At 47.8% G+C, this 21,433-nt stretch overlaps 1 protein-coding gene across 3 annotated transcripts in view; it reads left to right on the plus strand.

The window, feature by feature from the left end:
* SH3PXD2A (SH3 and PX domains 2A) overlaps positions 1 to 21,433 on the plus strand; it is a 391,525-nt gene that overhangs the window by 161,526 nt on the left and 208,566 nt on the right. For all 3 annotated transcript variants that reach the window (XM_075935538.1, XM_075935536.1, XM_075935537.1), the window contains exon 4: positions 9,645 to 9,721. In XM_075935538.1, coding sequence (XP_075791653.1) covers positions 9,645 to 9,721 — 77 coding nt within the window. The remainder of the gene's footprint in view (positions 1 to 9,644; positions 9,722 to 21,433) is intronic.

Here is a 21,433-nt window from a genome sequence, read left to right on the forward strand (position 1 = left end):
TGCAGGGGGGCTCATGATATTGCCACCGGTACTTCTGTGTTGCCTTCAGAACTGGGCAGCCAGAAAGCAGTGACTGTTGGTCAGGTGCCCAGCTGTGAAGCCAGCAGCAGCATAGAAGTAAGGATGCAGTACCATATATGCCAGCCTTCCTTTTATGCTGCTGCCTTCAGAGCTGGGTGGCCAGAGCATGGCAGCTGTTGACTATAGGCCCAGGTTTGCAGACATCAACACAGAAAGGAGCTAAGGAGTTCCTTGCCCTTAGTCCTGTTCTCAGATCCCTCAGCCATGTTTACCTGCTGTCCCTGGCCCCCAATTTTAATTGCCCATTGGAGAATACATTCCCCGTCTCTCTCTTTTAGGAAAGGGAAGTATCTCTACAGGGCACGTGTATGTGCGTGTTTTTTAATAATCAACTTACACTTTGTGCCTCCCATGCTGTAGTTAGTACATCTCCAGGATTTGCTTTGACACCGCAGCTTGCGCACTGTGCAGACAGACCGATTCTGACAGGCCCGATCTAACGCTAGGATTATTATTGCTTGTACTGTGTTGACACTGTTTATTGGCTCTGTCCCCCTCACTAGTAATTCCCGCAAACTGTTGAAAGCACTTTGCAGCACCAGTTTCGACTTTTGAGCTCAGCCAACAATTCTGACTCCAGGAAATGTTCCTACTGTGCTTTTTGCCCCTTCCATCACCAGTGGGACATTGGTGAAACTTCTTCCCCTACTTGCTTTTTCAGGAGGGAATGCTGTCCCTGTTGGGTCCCTAACTGGGGTGTTTTGACTCCAGGAAAAGTCATCAATGAAATGACCCACCGAGGCCAGGATGCCTCGTGTAAACGTGAGACAAGGCTGCATCTGGGTTGCAAAATTAGTGGACTCTCTTTCTTCCCTTCCCTCTCTCCCCCCCAGCTTTCTGCATCTCACTGACAATAGCATGCGCTTCCAGGAGAAGCGTGAAATCACTTTCCTGCCCCCTGCTGTCTTTTTCATCTCAGGGCTGCCATTGCGGCTTCACACGCTCTGCTTGCTTTGTGGTCAGTTCAGTGTACAAGTGAAGTGTACAACAGACACTTCAGTGTTTGCCTGCAGAGCTTTAAGGGAAAGGCCACGGTTTGAAAAGGGCGAGGGGGTGTGAAGGAAGTTTGTGTCTCCAACCCATTTGCACATCTGTGTTTCTTCAATGCATAACACTAATGAAAATAGAGATAGATGGAGCAGGATGCTTCCTAAAAATAAAATACTTCAGTCCCAAAGAAGGTTTCTTTTACCACTGGGAAAGCTGTAAATCTAAGAAAGAGATGTGGTGGCAATGTTAGGGCCAAGTTTTTGTCTCATTTACACTGCTGCAGGATAACTGGCTATACTCTGTGAATTTACTCTGAGAATGCATCACTATTTGCCTGACAACATTCTGATACATTTTATCTCCCAGCTCCTCAGAGAGGTAAAAAAAAAGGTGTGTGTGTGTGTGTGTGTGTGTGCGTGTGTGTGTGTGTTTGTGTGTGTGTTTAACTGCATAAAAGAGACCTCCACAGCTGCAGATTCTGATGTTAACTGCGTAAATATCATACTGTCTGCATAGGGTACATGTTTATTTGATGGTGAGTTTCATATAAGATTCTCTGAAGTTTGGTGGCTCTGCTTGGGCCAAAAAGTGGCACATACAATGCTGAGTAAGCACTAATTTCCTTCATGTTATGGGCCTCCCTACAGCTTCCCTTATGACAGTGCCATCATGAAAAATTCCCTTGCATGGGACAATCAGTGTCCATAGATCTGTCATCAAAAGCTGTGGCAAAAAGTACCTTAAATAGTATAATAGGAAGGTCAAGCTGTATAAGTCTAAAACTATATAGCATGGTTTAGTGACATCAGATAAATATACATCCAAAAGCTATCTCCCAGGGCGAAAAAAGGATTGGAATTTTTTTTCTCCTGGCCGTATGTGAAAATCTCTAGGTATTTTGCATATTTGTGATGCAGTTGTGGTGCGATAGCATGCTATCTGGATGGGATTCATTGCAATAGAAGGGGCTCCATTCTGTACATTTCCTGTATAAACAGGAACCTGTCTGGGGCCTGGTTTTCAGCACTCTCTGTAAGTTGTTTTGGGCTGTAATGGTTCCCTTTTCTCTCAGCCCTGCCCTTCTGGTTTTGATCTACAGTGGATTCCCCTCTCCATACTAGTCCCACAGTGCTACCCACTGGGCTAGAAGTGTTAAACTTTCCAAGTCAGGAAACCACTCCATGGAACATTAAATCTCATCTTAATATGGATGCGATAAATAAATGACCCATGTACTCCTTGGGTTTTATAGACATCATGCTGGCTGGCCTTTCTTTAGTATTGCTGCCACTTACTTTAGTGCTGTAACATTACCAATCAGAGCAGGGCCATATGGACTCCTGTGAATGGGACCCTAGCATGCTTCTGGTCTGCCTGAGACTTACTTACATGGCACGTGTGAACATCCATGATACCCAAAGTACAATGTTACACAGGGCAAAAACTGTAGTAAAAGAACATTATTGAGATTGCACAGCCAAGCACTCCAAAACCAGGAAATACCAGCTTTCCTGGGGCCTCCTTGAACATCCATGCGGTGCACCGAGTAGGGCAGGGGTCCCGTGGAAATAAAAATAGTATGTGGTCATGTAATTAAAGACTATACATACCCAGGAAGAGAATACTCAAGATTCCACATGCAACCATAAGCCTGGCATTTCTTCACTTTGGAGTGTTCATCTGCAACCGAAATAACCAACCTTTCACATAGAGTCTGTCGATGTAATTTCCTTGGGGAGGGAGTTTGGTGTCTTGGTTTTTTCTTTGTTTTTACCTGTGTTCATCTCCTTTATTGTGCCCCATTATCAGGGCTCAAACCATGAACTTTCAGCTCTGGAGCACATGCTTCCACTTGAGCAACAGGACTAGCAGTAGGAATGGCCAGCAGAATCAAGAACGCCTTATCTCTCCCCACCCCTGTGTGCTTTTCTTGTGGTTCCATTAACGCTGATAATGACAGACATTCAACAGTTCTAACGCGACCCTTCAGTTTTCCCCTTCGGACGTTTTGAAACACACCAGACCATTCCCAGGACTCTGTTTCTCCACAGAAATGTCTGAACTGGGGAACCCAGGCATGACACTGAGCCGCTGCAGCTGTACAGGGCCTGCAAATGGCATATTCCCCATCGTCCCAATCCTAGCAGTACATTTTAATGCATGCTCCAGATCTTCCATAGCCCTGTCCAAGTCTGGCACATCTGTGATTGAAATACAGCTCAGTCCGCTCGGAGCTACCATCCGAGGCAGAGACAGGCTTATCGTGCACTGCCTAGCATGGCTGTAGTAAGACTCATAAGATGTTTAGCATTCTGTAAAATGTATGTGTTGGGGGTGGGGGATGATCCCTATAGGCAGATTTAGAAGAGGTGCAGTAAAATCCTTTTCCTCCCTGAGAGGAAATATATACTGTATGCACTCACATATAAGCCAAGGCTTTATTTACTGACGCTGAAAACTACCCAAAAATAAGTGACTTGCATATGAGCCAAATGCCTCTGTCTACCACCTCCTGACAAAACTTACCTCTGGCCCCTGCCAGTTGGCTAGTGGCTTACCCACAGCTCTTGGTCCTGTCTTGGGACCCACCAGCCTCCCAAGGTTTTCTAAGCCTCACACACTTTGCCCAGTCCTGTTGCTCACCTTTCTGTTTGCTGCATGCATGTCCATCTGATAATTGGATTAGCAGAATTGTCACACCAGTCAAGCCTCTTCATTAGATGGCTCACATCTGACTTACAGAATAGTGATAGAAATGTAGCCGTGTTAGTCTGGGGTAGTTGAAGCAAAATGCAGGACAATGTAGCACTTTAAAGACTAACAAGATGGTTTATTAGATGATGAGCTTTCGTGGGCCAGACCCACGACTTACAACCAGATCATCCCTCTGGTTCCATGAGCAAAGGGGACTTGTAGCCACTGCATCTGCTCTTGGTATGCACAAAAGGGGGAAGGTTCCAGTAAGGAGGGAGGAATAATGAAATTACCATTAACTCTCACTGGAAATACTCCCTGCTCACTTTATGAAGTGAATAAAGAAGTGTTATTTGCTCCTTCCCATACCACAAGAACTAGGGGTCACCAAATCAAATTAATTGGTAGCAGGTTTAAAACAAATGAAAGGAAGTACTTCTTCAAATAACACATAGTCAACCTGTGGAACTCCTTGCCAAAAGATTTTGTGAAGGCCGAGACTATAACGGGTCGAAGAAGAGCTAGATAAATTCATAAAGGAAAGTCCATCAATGGCTGATAGCCAGTAAGGGCAGGAATGGTGGCCCTAGCCTGTGTGTCAGAAGCTGGGAATGGGCAGGAGGGGAGGGATCACTTGGGGTGTGTCTAGACTACCTAATTTTGTCGACAAAAGTGGACTTTTGTCGACAAAACTATACCAGCGTCTACACTACCGCTGAGTTCTGTCGACATAACGTCGACAGAACTCAGCAGTTTTGTCGACGCTGGTATACCTCATTTTACGAGGCATAACACCTTCTGTCGACAGAACTCTGTCGACAGAAGGTGTTATTGCCTGTAACGTTGCGTCCAGACTACGGAGTTCTGTCGACAAAGCAGCTTGCTTTGTCGACAGAACTCAATGTGTCTGGACGCTCTTTGTCGACGGAAGTTTTGTCGACAGTATCTGTCGACAAAACTTCCGTCGACAAAACGCGGTAGTCTAGACGTACCCTTGATGATTTCCTGTTCTGTTTATTTCCTCTGGGGCATCTGGCATTGGCCACTGTCGGCAGACAGGATACTGGGTTAAGTGGACCTTTGGTCTGACCCAGTCTGGCCGTTCTTATGCTCAGTTCTAGTCCGAGCCACAGGCAGCAGCGTGACTTCCGCTGGCAGGAGATTCTCCGTGGCTAAAAGGGGCCATTCAGGGCACCTACAGAAGATGAAGCTCCCTAGTGATGCCTCTGCATCCTCAGAACTAGGACCTTCTGTCCCCAAGGATCTCCTGGATCTTTGGGAATAGGACCCCACATTCGCAGCCACTCTGCACCTCTGAACTCGGGATCTGAGTGGTTGGTCAACCTTGGGGAGATCCCCATCTCCTCTGCTCCCTGCCCTAGCGTGGCTGCTGTACTGAAAGCTGCATCGCAGCCCCCCCATGACTCTAGCACCATTCAGAACACTGGGTAACCAGGAAGTCAGGTCTATAACCCAGTTCTAACCTCTAACTACTACTGTTGGTGTTTTCCGGTGGCACAGAGAGAACTTGGGAGATAAAATGAAAGCACCTTCTGCTGCTTGTTTCACATTAACACTGCGATCCACTTGATGTTTTCCATTTCCATTTAAGGACTGAATTAAGATTCTTCATATCTTGGGGGTCTCTTTTGTACTCTGTGTTTAATATAACCTTTCTTATTCTATTTATCTTGTTTCTTATGCTTCAGTCTTTCTTTTATTATGTTACTTTGAAGATGTTGGCAAGACCGGGCATCCCTGTAAACTCTTTTTAGCAGAGCTGAATCACATTTACAAAAGATCTTTAATGTGTGTTAAGTCTTTGGTTCCTTTATGCTTTTATATGGTCACAAGTCTGGCTTTCAGTTTGTGGCTTGGAGTGAAAACAGGAAAGCTGGAACTTTGCTTACTCTTCACAGTACATTTATAAAATTCAAAAAGAAATGAAAAGTTTGCCCACACCCACACTTTTCTAATGCTGATAAAGGAGCTATTTTATTCTCTGATATCAGGCAAAAAAGTAAAAAGGAGATAGAACAATTGCACCTTCTAGCCCCTTTCAATGTGAGCTTCGTGGAGGGTTTTGTAAACGCTAAATAAGTCTCGCAGATACATGTTGTTGACCCCATTCTACAGATGGGAAAAATCAAACACAATAAGGTTGTGATTTGCTTGGTGTCACTCAGCCAGTTGGTGACAGGGCAAAGACAGCATAGTTAGCAAAACTGCCCCATCCCAGGAGACTATCTTGGTTGTGACAATCTTGCAGTCCTTTGAGGTAAAGGAGGGGCACTCATGCAGCCTGCTCACTAGCCCAGGTTGCCTATTGCAAGGAATCAGGGGAAAAGTGGGGGCATTCTAATGGATTTTAGCACCTACCAGCAGTCATGGTAAATAATTCTGTTCAACGTCTTAGATGCTATCAGCTTGGCCGAAGGAAATTCAGGAATTTAGGTTTTGGATCGTACTCCCTTGCCTCCTCGTTTTCTATACCCCATCATCTTCAAACCACTGCCCATCATTTCCCCATTGTCCTGTGGGAATACTTTTCCAGCAGAGGTTGGTGAACAAACCCATGTATGTCTGACATGAAAGCTTCGTGGACTAAATATGTTCCACCACAAGGAGAACATATACTTTAGTCTTGTTTCAGTGTGTTCAAAAAAAAATATTCAACATGAGAGAAAAAAGGATGAAAACCACCCAAAGGATATGAAGACATATTCCATGCAAGCCAAAAAAATACCAGCTTCATCACATCTTTTTTCTGTGGGAAACTCATTTTCCTAGAGCATCCCAATACATGCTAGTTTTATCAGTTTAACACAAAACCCAACAGGTTATTTAAGCTTCACTTGCTTGTAGAAGTTCCATCCACGAAACACATCAGGATTACGGTTTTTTCACTTAAAAAGAAAAGACACACTGTTGTGGCTGAGATTATGCTGCGGCAGTTAAACATATTGCTTGCCTGTCAAGTTCCCCGTTGATAGCTCTCTGATTGTCTCTACATGAGTTACCTGCATTTCAGTCTGCATGGAGGGGAGAGCGGTTGCTGGGGGCAGAGAATAGGTGGACAGAAACCTTGGAGATGCCCTGCAGAGGCAAATTAAGATTTACTGGGGCACTGGGCACAAAGAACTTTCAGGGACCCTAGGATGCTGGATTCAGGATCAGCCCCTGGTAGTGATGCCAGCCTCTTCCTAGTGGGAGGATGAGGTGGTCCTTAGCTTCCCCTCACCAAAGGGTCCTGCTTCTCTTTTTCCCAGGGCCATGACTCCAGCGAAGCTAGAAGCTGGAGCCAGGTTGTGGTAAGAGCTGCCCAAGGAGTCTGAGCCACTGGGGAGAGTGCTGGACCTTCCACCTGTCTTGGGTAGTGCCCTTCATCGTAGCCTCAGACTCTGGTCTGAGCTCTGGTTCCTCCAGAGAGAATTCCTCTGCCTGCCTGGTCCTGGTGGAATTCCTGCATTAGGATTCGTCTTGTGCTTTCCCGTTATCGACAGAGGGAGCACAGCCCAGGGAGCTCAGAGGAGCTGAAGATAAAGCCTTTGAGATCTCTTGAGCTAGAAGATGAAACCATTTGTGCCAGGCTGAAATGGGCCCTCACAGGCCCCGATACACCTCGCCAGTGGTATCAGCTTCGACCCTAGGGAGCAGGGACTCGACCCAGGCGCTGCCCTCTCAATATATCTTCATTTCCTTGGGGTTTGCGGCTCCTCACAGCGGCCAGGGCTCCCTGGGTGACTCCTACCATGGGCTGGATCCAGATTACAGCCTAGGTAGGAGAAGGGGCCTGAGGAGGAGCCGGGCCACAGTAGTCCCCCAATTTGGCCGGGGCCCATGCGTTGCTTGATGACTGCTGCCCTGGTTTCCCCCACTGCGCTGGCCCTCACAGCTGAACTGGTGCAGAGGGGGAGCTAGGCTGTGCCGGGGATACAGCTGGAGCCTCCTACTTCTTCCCTGAAGTAAAGAGGGAGGCAGAGACCACACTGCGACTCTCTGAGGAATCTGACTCAGGGATGTTTGTATCTCTCCTGGAAAGTGGAAAAACCCTTTCCCCACCCTATGTACACAGGGGAGTTGACAGCTACACTGGGTCCCTGAGCAACGTGTGCGTGTGTGTGGGGAGGGAGGCGCAGCTATGCACTCCTAGAAGGGGCGTGGCCTCAGGCAGAAGGGGCAGGGCTGGGGCAGCGAGCGCATCCTGCCAGCCCTCCACCAGCCTTCCAGCCCACTAGGAACAGGCACCCTACAGCAGTGGTTCCCGACCTTTCATTGCTGCCGGGTGCCCCAGGGCAGGGCCACTCACGTGCCAGGCGTCCGGGGGCGGGGCCACTCACGTGCCGGGCATCCGGGGGCGAGGCCACTCACGTGCCGGGCGTCCGGGGGCGGGGCCACTCATGTGCCGGGCGTCCGGGGGCAGGGCCACTCACGTGCCGGGCATCCGGGGGCGGGGCCACTCATGTGCCGGGCGTCCGGGGGCGGGGCCACTCATGTGCCGGGCGTCCGGGGGCAGGGCCACTCACGTGCCGGGCATCCGGGGGCGGGGCCACTCATGTGCCGGGCGTCCGGGGGCGGGGCCACTCACGTGCCGGGCGTCCGGGGGCAGGGCCACTCATGTGCCGGGCGTCCGGGGGCGGGGCCATGCACGTGCCGAGTGCCCGGGGCAGGCACCGTGCATGTGCCTCGCGCTGGGGGTAGGGGCCACCCACATGCCCTGTGCCTGGGGCTGGCACTGCGCATGTGCCGCGCACCTGGGGCAGGGGCCGTCCCAGATGTTTTGGCGGGCGCACATAAATGCCCCGGCGGACGCCATGGCACCTGCAGGCACCGTGTTGGGGACCACTGCCCTACAGGGTGCTCCGGTGACGATTTACAGGGCTTGGAGTTTTACAATCGCTCAGCCCCGGGACAACTCCCCTCTTTGCTTCCCTTCCTTCCCTCCCCCCCATCGACAGGCCTGCGTGTACATATATTGCCGTTTGTTTGAACCGTTTCATCTTGTACATGCAGAAGCACCCCAGATACTAGTGGAGTCTGTAGCTGTGAGGGTGATGAGTGAGGATGATTTGCCTCCTTGTAGGACGTTCCAGCCGAAACTTTCAAAATCTTTTACAAACATGAGTGAAGACTTGCAAACGCCCCGAGAGCTAGGAATGGTTATCCTCATTCCACTGGTGGTGGGGCTCAAGCCCCCAGGGTATGTCTATACTACATGCCTCTGTCGGCAGAGGCATGTAGATTTGTTTGTTCAGCAAAGGTAAATGAAGCCGCGATTTAAATGATCGCGGCTTCATTTACATTTACATGGCTGTCGCGCTGCCGACAAAGAGCTGATCAGCTGTTTGTCGGCTCGCCGCTAGTCTGGACGTTCCCCCTGTCGACATCAAAGCCCTTTGTCGGCAGCCCCGGTAAACCTCATTCCACGAGGAATAACGGGGCTGCCGACAAAGGGCTTTGATGTCGACAGGGGGAACGTCCAGACTAGCGGCAAGCCGACAAACAGCTGATCAGCTGTTTGTCGGCTCAGCGGGGCAGCCATGTAAATGTAAATGAAGCCGCGATCATTTAAATCGCGGCTTCATTTACCTTTGCTGATCTGTCTAATCTACATGCCTCTGCCGACAGAGGCATGTAGTCTAGACACAGCCCCATTGACCTAGCACTGTCCACAGTGGAGATTAGGACGTTTCACACCCCTGAACGACAGGTTGTAGTGTAAATCAGGCCTTTGCTGAGGTCAGCACAGCACATTCGTGTCTTAGCCCAGAATCTGACGCCTGGCGTTCTGCATGCAGCACCTCACTGTATTTCTTCTCTCTGGTCCCCTAGTGCAGCTCATGCTCCTAAACTCCGCTTTTTCTGTATTCCCTTTTCAGGTAAAATCCTGTTCCGGAGGAGTCATATTCGAGACGTAGCTGTGAAGAGACTGAAGCCCATTGATGAATATTGCAGGGTAAGGGCTTTATCCTCACAGAAGAATGAGTACCCCAGGGTGATGGCTGGAAAACTATTGCCAGGTGATCAATCAAAGCTATCCAAGGCTTGCAGAGCATGCAGGGCTGAAAATCTCCTTTTGTTGACATTAGTGAGTCAGAGCTGTCCAGATTAGACCTGCAAAGCCTCTCCCCCGACAGGTCTGCTTGAAAAAAATGGGAAAAGAAAGAGGAGAAAAAAACCCAATGAGCTGAGAATTGCTCTTCCTAAAATATCAGCCGGAGGGGTGAGGTGGGCGGCAGGGAACTTGAGCACAGAGGATCCTTTTGACTTACAGGATCCTCAAACAAAACGATGGGAGGTTTTTTTTCAAGCATGGTGCCCAGTGTGTCTAATGTTGCAGAAGGTTTAACTCTATCATCCCCTCTATGTCAAGAATCTTGCTATCAGAGAAGGGATTCTGTGCAAAAGTGTACGTCAGCTCTCTTCATCATGGCTTCAGATTCTAGTCTGAGCTCTGGTTCCACCAGACAAAATTGCTCTGCCTGCCTGGTCCTGGTGGAATTTCTGCATTAGGATTCGTCTTGTGCTTTACCGTTATCGACAGAGGGAGCACAGCCCAGGGAGCTCAGAAGAACTAAAGATAAAGCCCTTGAGAGCTCTTGAGCTAAAAGATTAAACCATTTGTGCCAGGCTGAAATGGCCCCTCACAGGCCCCGATACACCTAGCCAGTGATATCACCTCTGTGCCTACTTTCACCTGTTAGAGCATTTCAAAGAGAGGGGGATTTAATTCCTAACTACTGGAGCTGAACCCTGGGGTTGTCTTAGTGTATATTGTGGGTGATTCAGTACTTTTAAGCCCTGGAAAATATCTTGCAGGGAGTAACAGTGCATTGAAGTGAAGAGTAGGGGGTTTGGTGACCTCGTCTGCCTCTTCCATCCCTCACTTTATGATTTGTTGATCATTAATCTTCTGGTGCTACATTAAAAGGTATTTCTGAGCAAAATTGGTATCCAGCTTCTAAGGTGGGATCAGCTGTGTAAACCAAAGTGCGTAATCTAAACCCCAGACTTCCTCTTTTATTTCCTGTGATTTTTTCCCCTTTTTAAAAAAGCTAGCTGGGCAGGTGGAGGGGAAAATATATATTCTCGAAAATATTTCCCATCAGACTTCTGCTTTTCCAAACTGGGTGCAAATCACTCAGAGACCATAAAGCCTGAGGCATGCGGAAGGCGAGTAGACATGCTGCTTCATTGACCTCCTTGTCATCCGAATCATCCAGTCCAGAAAACTGTGGAAAAAACTCTGATTTCATGAGATCAGGCTTTTTATGCAACAGTTCATGCAGTGTCTGACTAATAATGGCCTAATAGCTATCTCTTAAAATGTGGGCTTGTGCAATGTCCTCAGCGTTATTTATTCAGAAAGCAACTGCATCGGACACGTGCAGTAAGAAATAATGGCATGGGGTCAGCAAACAGGCATGCCATGTAGAAGTCAATCGATTTCTCCAGGCGGGAGGAGGGGTGTGCAGACATGACCTCTGCCCTCAATGATCTGGAAACTGGTTATCTGGGCTGCCATTGTTTGAGAAGCAGACAGAGTAGCCCTGGGTTAGGGTTACATCACCCGCCATGTCTGAATAGTATATACCAGGGACAGCGTTTGCAATGATCATTAGGACTGAAGTGTTCTCATCACCACCAGCCAACATTCTCCTTGTGTATTTCCTGTCATGGAGAAGTCTGCTCAGACTGTCACTCACTTTTAGCAGAGCACAATGAACCTCCTTCATTTCCAGCAGGTTCTCCTTTAGGCTAGAACAGATTTGAGACATTAATGGGCAAATTTCATGCAATGGCTCAGGCTGGAGAAACTTGGGTGTTTCTCCAAAGAGAGGCTGTTCATTTAATTTACTGATTGATTCATGGTGCTCTTTCGGTATTTTATATTAATTACAAATTGACCAAAATTAACTAAAATCTGCAGAGCCCGCCCCTAAAATGGTTTGCAGGTGACTGAAAAGCTTGATCAAACATATTCATCGTGCACCCTGCCCTGAAGATCACCAGACCCAGTTGCAAGCTAAGCCAAGTCAACTCTGCCATTTGCATTAGATCCTTCCAGGGACACAGTCTATTGGCTGGCAGGACAGCAACACCAGTAAATCCCACAGCAGGACATAGGGACAGAAGCATAAGGCAGTAACTGGGTGCCAGACCACCCAGGGCAGTGGTGAGTAACCAGTCTACTGGGGCTCCATCTGTGGCTCATAGACCTCCTTCTGGCCCTGTCCTTGCACAGTGGGGCACTAGAGCCCTGCGCTTCCTACTCCTTCCCTTCCCCCCCCCCCCAGCACTTTTGGAGGAACCATGAATCACCTGATTCACGCTCTGTCCCTGCTCATCCCCCTCCCTCCCAGAGCAGGAACGCCATGCATCAGCTGTTTGCAGAGTTCCAGCTCAGGAAGGGAAGGAGATGAGCAGGGACAGAGCGTGAATCATGTGATTCATGGCTCCTCCAAAAGTGCTGGGAGGGAGGAGGAGAAGCAGTTACGTGTGGTGTTCTGGTGCCCCAGTGCGTCAGAGGCGCATAGGGGAGGGAGGGCGAATGGTGGGAGGGATGCAGGGCCTCAGATGGAGCCCCAGTGGGACGCAAGCTGCTTCAGCCATGCCACTCATGCGGTCCACCCACTATTTGTGGTTGCTCATCCCGGACCTAGGTCTTTACAGATTTTAACCTGCACTTTTGCCAAACTATTTTGAATCTGCAAAACTGACAAGAATGGCTTTTTTTCCTCAATTTCCTTCTACTCCTGCCTCCATTCATACAAGGAATGGTTGTCTTATGTTGTTTCAGGACTTCTACTTCCAGACCATGGAAGTCCAGAGGTGTTTGAAAATAATCATGATAAGTAAACATTTTTGAGCCTCAAAAGTTCATTAGGGCTTTTGGCCAAAGGTTTGTGGAGGGAAGAAGAGATTCTTGTTGGGTGCTACCTGGACTAAGATCAAGGCTCCTTTGAAATCAACAAGAGTTTTGTCAGTAACTTCAATGGACACAGTATTTCATGCACAGGTCTTACTGAGACATAGACTGCAGGAGTCTTTTCTGGTGTCTTTGCCATAGATCGGAATAAGTGTGGTCCATTGTATATGATCTGTGTGATAGTGGATGGTCGCGTAGTCATAACCTTTGAATTCCCCAATATGAAACTGACCAGGAATGTTAGTTGTGAACCAGGAGCATAACAACTAGTAAGAGAACACGATGCCCAGAAGAGAAAAGGGTTTGTGGATAAAACGGTATAAACTAGTATTAACTGTTTCCTTCCCAGCAGCAATTACAGCTACGTATGTTTTCCCATAGACTTGTCATGTATTGTTTTTCAGACAGTTATCCCAACTCGTATAAACCATGGAGAAGAAGTGTCCATTTCAGTGAGTGACCAAAGATTTATGCACCATGTCAGCCCCATTTCAACCCTCAGAATAGCTTAAACGGGGATTCAAGTGAGGCACATTTTGTTTAATGTGAACAAAATATTAGGACACCACTGAGTATCACGTGTTGAAAAGGGATGATGTAGGCTTGCCATTGTGTGAAGTTGTCCTGGAGGACATCTGTCCTGGGGTATTAAAATCAATAAATAAGACAAAGGGCCTAGCTTACTATGACCAGTGCTTCCAGCTGTAGCATCGCTAAATCAGCATAAGCATGGCCAGCATTTGGACTGATTGTTGACAGATGTGCTTTACTCCTCTGTATCACCTGTCCAGGAAAGCAGAAGTTCAGAGAGGCCCTAGCAAATGAGTGATAAGAATGCGGCAGCGTCTTTTTTTTTTTTTTAAATCATTTGGGCTTGCAAGCTCTTTCTGAGCAGGAGAGTTTGTGTGTTTGAGATGTGGGGTCTGCGGAAACAATGAAAGCCAGACAAAGTATGTCTGAGCATTTGTGTGGAGCCATTGCCGCGCAGGGAGGTCTGTAAAATGTACTGTGTCAGCCCCCAAGACTGCTTACCTCCTGAACTTGAGAACACTGGACTCCCACACTGCCCACTACCAAGAAGACCTCCCAAGGACTCGAGATACGTCACTGCTTTATCACAGCTCAGGGAAATAGCTGCATTGTGATAATTAGGCCAATTTTTGGCACAGGAATAAGAAGCATTTAAGAAGCAATGAAAAACGGGAGAGGAAAAGATTTTCAGTGCTTTTTTTCTCATCTATGAACATAAACTGCCACTCTCTGAATGTGTTGTTGCTGGTTAATTTGGAAAGCAATCTAACAGACCAAGCAACTCCGTCTGTAAATATTTGTTGCCCACTGGAATTGATATCTCTGGATGGTTTCCCTCTTAACCATAGACTTTCAATTACTTTAGTGTGACTTGTGTTCCTCTGGGCTCATCTGAACCAATTCCCTTCTTGCATCTGACGATCTTTTGCCAGTTTAAAATAAAGAGCAACTTCATATTCTTGTTCTGCTGGGGAAAGGGGGAGCATTTTATTTAATAAGACGTATAAACTTCCAAGACTTCTAAACTGGCCAAAATATATCTCTTGGTAAGCATGTGTCTGATACACACTGTGCCTTATGCATGGAATCACCTCTGAGTTGTGGCTCATAAAACCACCATGCTTTCCTTGTTCAACCCCTCTGAAAAACTCAGGTCAACATCTTCAGGCTTGGGTGTCAAATGTCACCTGCCTCAGTTTCCCACACTCACTTAAGCAAGTGCTTAAAAAGTACATGTGTTGGAGCTAACCTGACTAGGAATGGATTTAAGTAAACAAAATGAGTACTTTCCTAAATTGGAGGATTTAAGTCTTCTGTTTTCACACCTAAGGAAAAGTGGGTAATTTCAAAGGGGCTAAATACTGGCAGCTCCAAGTGAGAAATTGCTGTTCTTCTTTGTTGCACATTGTCCCCATATTGTGAGATCACAATTTAAAAAAAAAAAAGAAAGTTACCTTCTGTTTGTCCATCCTCTCTGTTCTCTGTCAGTCTTTTGACCATGATTTTGCTAATGCTTACACATATGACTCTTTGGCTGTGTCTACACTGGGCCACTTATTCCGGAAAATCAGCCGCTTTTCCGGAATAAGCTGCGAGCTGTCTACACTGGCCCTTGAATTTCCGGAAAAGCAACGACGCTCTACTGTACAAAATCAGCCGTTATTCCGGAAAAACTATTCTGCTCCCGCTCGGGCATAAGTCCTTATTCCGGAACACTGTTCCGGAAAAGGGCCAGTGTAGACAGCCCAGTAGTCTTTTCCGGAAAAGCGCATTTACATTGGCCACAGACGCTTTTCCGGAAAAGGGCTTTTCCGGAAAAGCAGCCTGCCAATGTAGACACTCCTTTTCCGGAAAAACTGAAAATGGAATAGTATTCCGTTTTAAGCATTTCCGGAAATTCATGCCAGTGTAGACACAGCCTTTATGTTTGTGTCTAGTGCAGGGACAAATGAAAAATTAATAATAATTAGATAAAATATGTCATGCTTTCATGAGAAAGTTCTAGAATTTATCTTTAATTTTAGTCATTTTTTAAATCAGAAAATTTAGATCTACGACTACTACTACTGTTCCTGCATATACATAAGAGTTCTTGACTTGCTATTTTAATGTTCTTTTAATGGAAAAAGAAAACTGAAAAAAATACATTTCCTTGTATGGAATCATATTGCCACTCACATGAGTCCTCATTTGAGCTGGAACCATTAGGTCCACAGAAGAGAGAGCTGCCATTTGCGCTAAAAAAGGAACTCAATCCCGCTCTTGTCCTTTCTGCATTCAAGTCTGGTAGCTTCTACTCCATGCTGCCTGGAAACCAGCAGGGGGAGTAATAAAAGCTCAATTTTCCTCTGAGCTTAGCAGTAATTGGAAAGAACGTCCTGATCAGCCCCTCAGTTACTCTGTGGGGATGGTGCCTACGCAGTCCATTTAGCATTTAGGAACTCTGCAGGGATGGAGCATGCTCAGTGCAGGTGGAATCCCTGGGGAATTTAATTGCCACACTCTACTGAGCATGTGCAAACAGCAATTTTTACAGGCATGTGTTTTGAACAGATCTAGGTGAATTTTTACAAGGCTCATTCCTGATACAAGAATGGCCACCTTGCCAAATTTCAAGCCCTGGCTCCAAAGTATAGAGGTGCTTGAAATTCTCCATGAAACAGTGGCAAGCATTTTTTTTAAATCAAGGCAAAACTATCACCTCATTCTGAGAAACAGCGGAACCATTTTTGCTGAAACTTTACAAAAAAATTCAGCCAAAGACAGACACCCAGTATGGAAAATTTTAGCCTGAATAATTAAAGATTGAAAAATTATACACAATTGAAAACAGGCTCTTATAATGGGACGTGCAGAGCAGCCTGCTAGCAGCATCAGTAATATGTTATTGTATAGATATAGATATAGATATAGGCACACATACACATGCATCCAAATGTATATAGGATACATTTGTGTGTAGGGATGTGGCCTTGCCGGGCGGCTGGAGCAGTTTCCTGCCTGCGGGATCCCAGTTAACCACTTAAACATAATGTGGCACTTAGTTGGTTAACTTTTTAAATGTGATTTTACTTCCTGATTTGTGTGTATATTAGTAAGTGTATATATCTGTACATGCACATATTTGTGTGTGCATATATATATATATACACACACACACACATATACAGACACATATTTCAAGGAACATTTTGACTGTAACACAAACTTTCCCTCCTGTGATTTATTTGCAGTTATACATGTTGAATTGCAGTCCCTCTGCCTGCAGACGATAAACTCCCGTGGGCATGGATCTGTGCTTTCCTTCACATGCTGCATCTAACATGCAGCACCATGCACGCTGATGGCACCAGTGCAGTATTTCCCAGCACTGAATATTAACATTTGCCAAAAGCCGTTAAAACTGAAGAGCAACTGGATATGAACTGGCAGATGCTGCATCACTTCTGATACGCTTTCTGATAATGGCTACTGTTCTATGAGATTTCTCTGGAACCACTTTCTACCGAGAAAATTGCATGTTGAAATAAAGCCATAAACACCTTTTTCTGGAGGCATATGGCTCTGTGCGAGAGGTACTAGTTGCTCGTGACTGCTTTAAGTACTCCGCACGGATAAACATGTTATTGCTGCTAACATTCTGCAAGTGTGAAGAGCTGAATTCCACGTGTTAGCATTTTTATCTTTTCTCTTTCCGGTGCAAATCCTTCACCGGGTTGCAGTCTTGCTGCTTCTAATGACGTATTTTCCTCCCATTTCCAACTCTTGGCCACTTCCCCATTGTTTTCATCCTTTTGCCATCTGTTTTCCTCTCTTTCTTTCTCTATCTGGAATGCCCTCCTTTCCTTGACCCTGTCCTGCAGTCCTTCCTTTGCTCGGATGGGTCTTTGCCCTGGGACTGACTCTCTTCCTCAAACTGCTGCACTCTTTCTGCTGCCGTCAAAATGTGAGGTTTTCTCCTTAATGCGCTCTTTGTTAACTGTCTTGGATCTCATTAGACTTGTGTGGCTAATGGTTGGTGCGTTGTTTGTGTGCCCGAGGGAGCTCTGTATCGGGCGGAACAATGCATTGCTCGTGCTGCTATAGCCTCCAAGTCCTCAGTGGCCCCAACATAGCTTTCAGACCCCATTAGCATTTCCAGCAGAGGTGTATTCTGGGAGATACCAGCTGGGTCCGGATTCTAAGCTTGGTGCACCCCAGACTCCTGTTGATTTCTGTAGGAATTTTGGACATGAAAACAAGTGCAGGGTCAGAGCTGTAGTTTCAAGAAATGAATTTCAGCGGGGCTGGTGCTTTAGAAGTTTCCCACGTAAGTGTAGAGAGCGCCAATGGTTTTCTATGTGGATGTCCCAAGATTTCCCAGAACAGGAACATACGTTTGGGAGTTAGACTTTCAGAAGCACCTAAATGATTTGAGCACAAATCCCAGTGAATTCAAGGGGCCTTTCTTCCCCTACTGCAATGGCATAGGAACCAGTTCCAGCTCTTCTGGAAATTTGGTTAGACACAGAACAACACAGCTAACTGAATTGCACTGCCTGCTCCTGTTTTGTATGTGTATCTGGCCAAGGTAAATCGCTCTGTCGTGAGATTAGTCAAGCCCAGTTCACCCAGCCATATCTGTGATTTAGTACTAGTGCGATTTTTCATCTGTCTTTCAAGATTATCTGGAAGAGCGCTGAGGTCCTTTACCCTATTTTCGCCTGACTTAAGAGCCAGGTAATCGCATTCTGTTGAACAGGTTTGCGGCTCCTCTGAGAAGCTTTGACTATATTTAACTGTTCTCCCAGCCTGCTTCTGACATGCCTCCGCAAAAGAGCAAGTTAATCCCAACCCTCCCTTCCCCTTCTGCAGTTCGCTTCCTGCTGTAAATCTCTGAATCGTGTGCAAACAGATCAATAATCTGATTCTTTCTTCTCTGCTGCCTCTCACATTGTGGATGAATATTCGAGCTTCTCTGACAGTCCCAAAGCAAGGAACCTAGAGAGCAAATGCCGAAAACATTTTGGGCCGTTACAAGATGTGCTTGTCTTATCTACTTGAATGCTTAGTTTCCAACAGACTTAAAAATAATAGACATTATCCTTCACATTGTGTTTATTATTGTTGAGCACAGTGCGCACTGCATATCAGTCTCTTACACCACCGGTTTTCAAACTTTTTTTTCTCATGACACAGTTGAAGAAAATTGTTGATGCCCATGCGCCAACATAAATTGGTTCCTGGTCAGCAGAGCAGCAGGGGGGGCTAAGGCAGCTTCCTGCCTCTCCTGGCACCTCAGACCATGCTGCCCCCAGAAGCAGCCGCCAGCAGGTTCCCAGCCAACGGGAGTGCAGAGCTAGTGCTCAGGGCGGGGGCAGTGCACAGAGCCCTGTGTGCCCCCGAGGAGCCAGGTCTGTTGCTGCCCGCTTCTAGGGCACAGCACAGTGTGCGGCGCCAGGACAGACAGGGAGCTGCCTCAGCCCCCCCCACTGCTCACCTGGTCCCCCTGCAGCACCAAGACCCAGCGCCCGACATTCCACCCCCCAGTGCTGGGTCATGACCTGTAGTTTGAAAACCGCTGACTTACTGAGTGCATTAGCCATGATACATTGCAGTGAGGGCTCCTTTGTAGAGCAGAAACATGCTCTCTGCCTGTCTCTCCAGACAGTTAATCACGTTCTTTCTTCTTCGAGTGCTTGCTCATGTCGATTCCATTCTAGGTACGTGCACACCCCCATGTAGCTTTAGCCGTAGCGGTATCCAGAGGGCTGTCTGTGGTGCCCTCTGGAGTGCCGTGCGCATGCGGCGGTATATCAGGCAGCGCCATCCCTCCGCCCTCTCACACCCTTCTTATCTCCCGGCCTGGTCTTGCTTAGCAAGAACATTAGCAGTTCTTCACTGTTTAGATTGTTCTCCTTCTTTGTTTGGTTGATTGTTTAGCTGTTAAGTGTTTCATGTGCTGGAGCAGGGCACGTCTTGTTCCCCAGACTTCAAGCGTTGTCCTGAGTGCAGCCAGCTGATGCCCGTTCCTGATCCCTCATGATCGCTGTTTGAAGTGCCAGGGGCAGTCCCGTGCAAAAGACAAATGTTGGCTCTGCAAAAACATTCATCCCCAGGCTAAAAAAGTGAGGGAGGTCGTATTGAGGGCCCTCCTCATGGAGGTTGCTCTGAGACGGGCACCGGAGCCCTCGCGCTCAGATGCCTTGCCTGGTACTTCGTTGTTGGCATGCACTAGAATCCACCCAGCGCCATTCCCCCGACTGGTATGGAGGAAGCGGTCTAAGTCGACTGGTTCACAAGCACCGCACTAGAAGGGAAGTTCAGGCAAAGGACATGAATTAGGTCTTATGCCTGCCACAGAGGCTTTCGGGGGTACCACTGTGATCAGACCCCCTGGCCCAGCCAGGGACCCGCCTCTGACACCGATCCCCTGTACTCTTGGTACCTACAGTCCTCCCACCAGAGATGGCTATAGTCTCACAGATCCCCCAGGCGTCGGTCCCCTCAGTACGGGACCATTCCTAGTTTCAGCACAGGTCACTGGGGCCCCAGGACTGTTCTGTAGGAAGTCATAGGCCCGCCCCTTCTCCTACCAGTCACCAGTGAGGGTCAATCAACAAACTCAGGCTTCGACAGCTCCTCCAGGAAGGGCACTGGTATGGGTCCGAGGGCCAGCTCAGCCCTTCCCCCATAAAGGAGGGTGAATCATCTCCTAGCTAGGAACTGACAAGGCACCTGCAGCACCAGCACGGGGTCAAGGGCAGCGGCCTGTGCAGTGGCAAAACTGGAACCCATGGGCAGCACAGACTCGGCATCCAGGGTGGTCTCCTCTGTGACAGCCCTGTACCCCAGCTCCCAGTTGTAGACCTCCGGGCTGTCCCCAGAGATGCAAAGTACTTCAGAGAGAAAGGGGCTGATGGATGCAAGGCTCAGTGGCCTTAAAGACTCCAAGGCCACACTCTGCTCCTTGGGCCTGCATACTCCTCAGCAGCATAGGAAGCCATTCATTCCCCACCCCCTCACTTCCACTATGATCTAGATCTTGGGGTTCCCCTCAGTTCAGCTGCTACAAAAAGAAAGACAAATATAGGGGTTTTGAACACCACCAGCCGTAGACATCTCATCCAGCTGCCCCGCATGGTCCAGGGACCAAGGCAATTGAACACAGGCCTTTTGAGGAGGCACCGAGGATCACACCCCAATCACTATACTAGATCCACTCCTCATCTGCCTCTACTGCCTCTGCCTATTCTGGTCAGCCTGCTCCCGTAGGATCTCCGATTGCTGGGTGCTCAACCCAGTTTTGTCAGGCTGTATCCTGCAATTTATAGCCGACCAACCCTTGGACTTCCTTCTCTGCCCCTCTTCGGGGACGCTTCTCATGAGCATCTCCTCATTCAGGAGTTCGAAAAACTCCTGCCCCTAGGGGCAGTGGAGTGGGTTCAGTGAACCATGGAAGGAAGATAATTCTGCAACTGCTAGTCCCTAATTCCGAAATCAAGAGGGGCCTCAGACCTTTTCTAGACCTGCATTTCCCTAACAAGTCTGTCAAAAAGTTGAAGTTTCGCATGGTCTCCCCTGACCTCCATCATTCCATCCCTGGATTCGTGGGACTGGTGTGCTGCCCTCTGTTTAAAGGACGCATGCTCCCATAGTCCACGCAAATAATGTCTTCCTGGATCATTGCCAGCATTCGCTTCTGCTATGATCAAGCAAAAGTGCTGCCCCAGCAATTGTCACGACCTACTCTACCAGAGTGCAGGCCCCGTCGACCGCCTTTTTGGCCCAAGTCCCAATTCAGGATATCTAGAGGGCGGCCACCTGATCATTGTTACATACCTTTATATCCCAGCACGTGCTTCCTCAGCAGGCCCAGGCTGATGCTGGCTTTGTAGACCAGTACTGCAAGCTGCCAAGCTGTGAACTCCGAGACGTCTTCTATCAACACTGCTTGTGAGTCACCTAGAATGGAATTGACATGAGCAGGCATCCAAAAAAAACGGTTACCTACCTTTTTATAACTTCGAGAGGTGTTGGTCATCCCCATTGCAAACCCACCCCCCGGCCTCTCTGTCTGAGCTGCCGGAAACAAGAAACGGAGGAGGTGAAGTTTCAGTGGCATTTGATATACCACTGCATGAGCCTGGCACTGCAGAGGGTGCCACACGGCAGCCCTACAGATACTGCTACGGCAGAAATCTCCAAAAATGGTGCAGGTGGGTACGC

Source organism: Pelodiscus sinensis, chromosome 8 (genome assembly GCF_049634645.1).
Source record: "Pelodiscus sinensis isolate JC-2024 chromosome 8, ASM4963464v1, whole genome shotgun sequence".
NCBI lineage: Eukaryota > Metazoa > Chordata > Testudines > Trionychidae > Pelodiscus > Pelodiscus sinensis.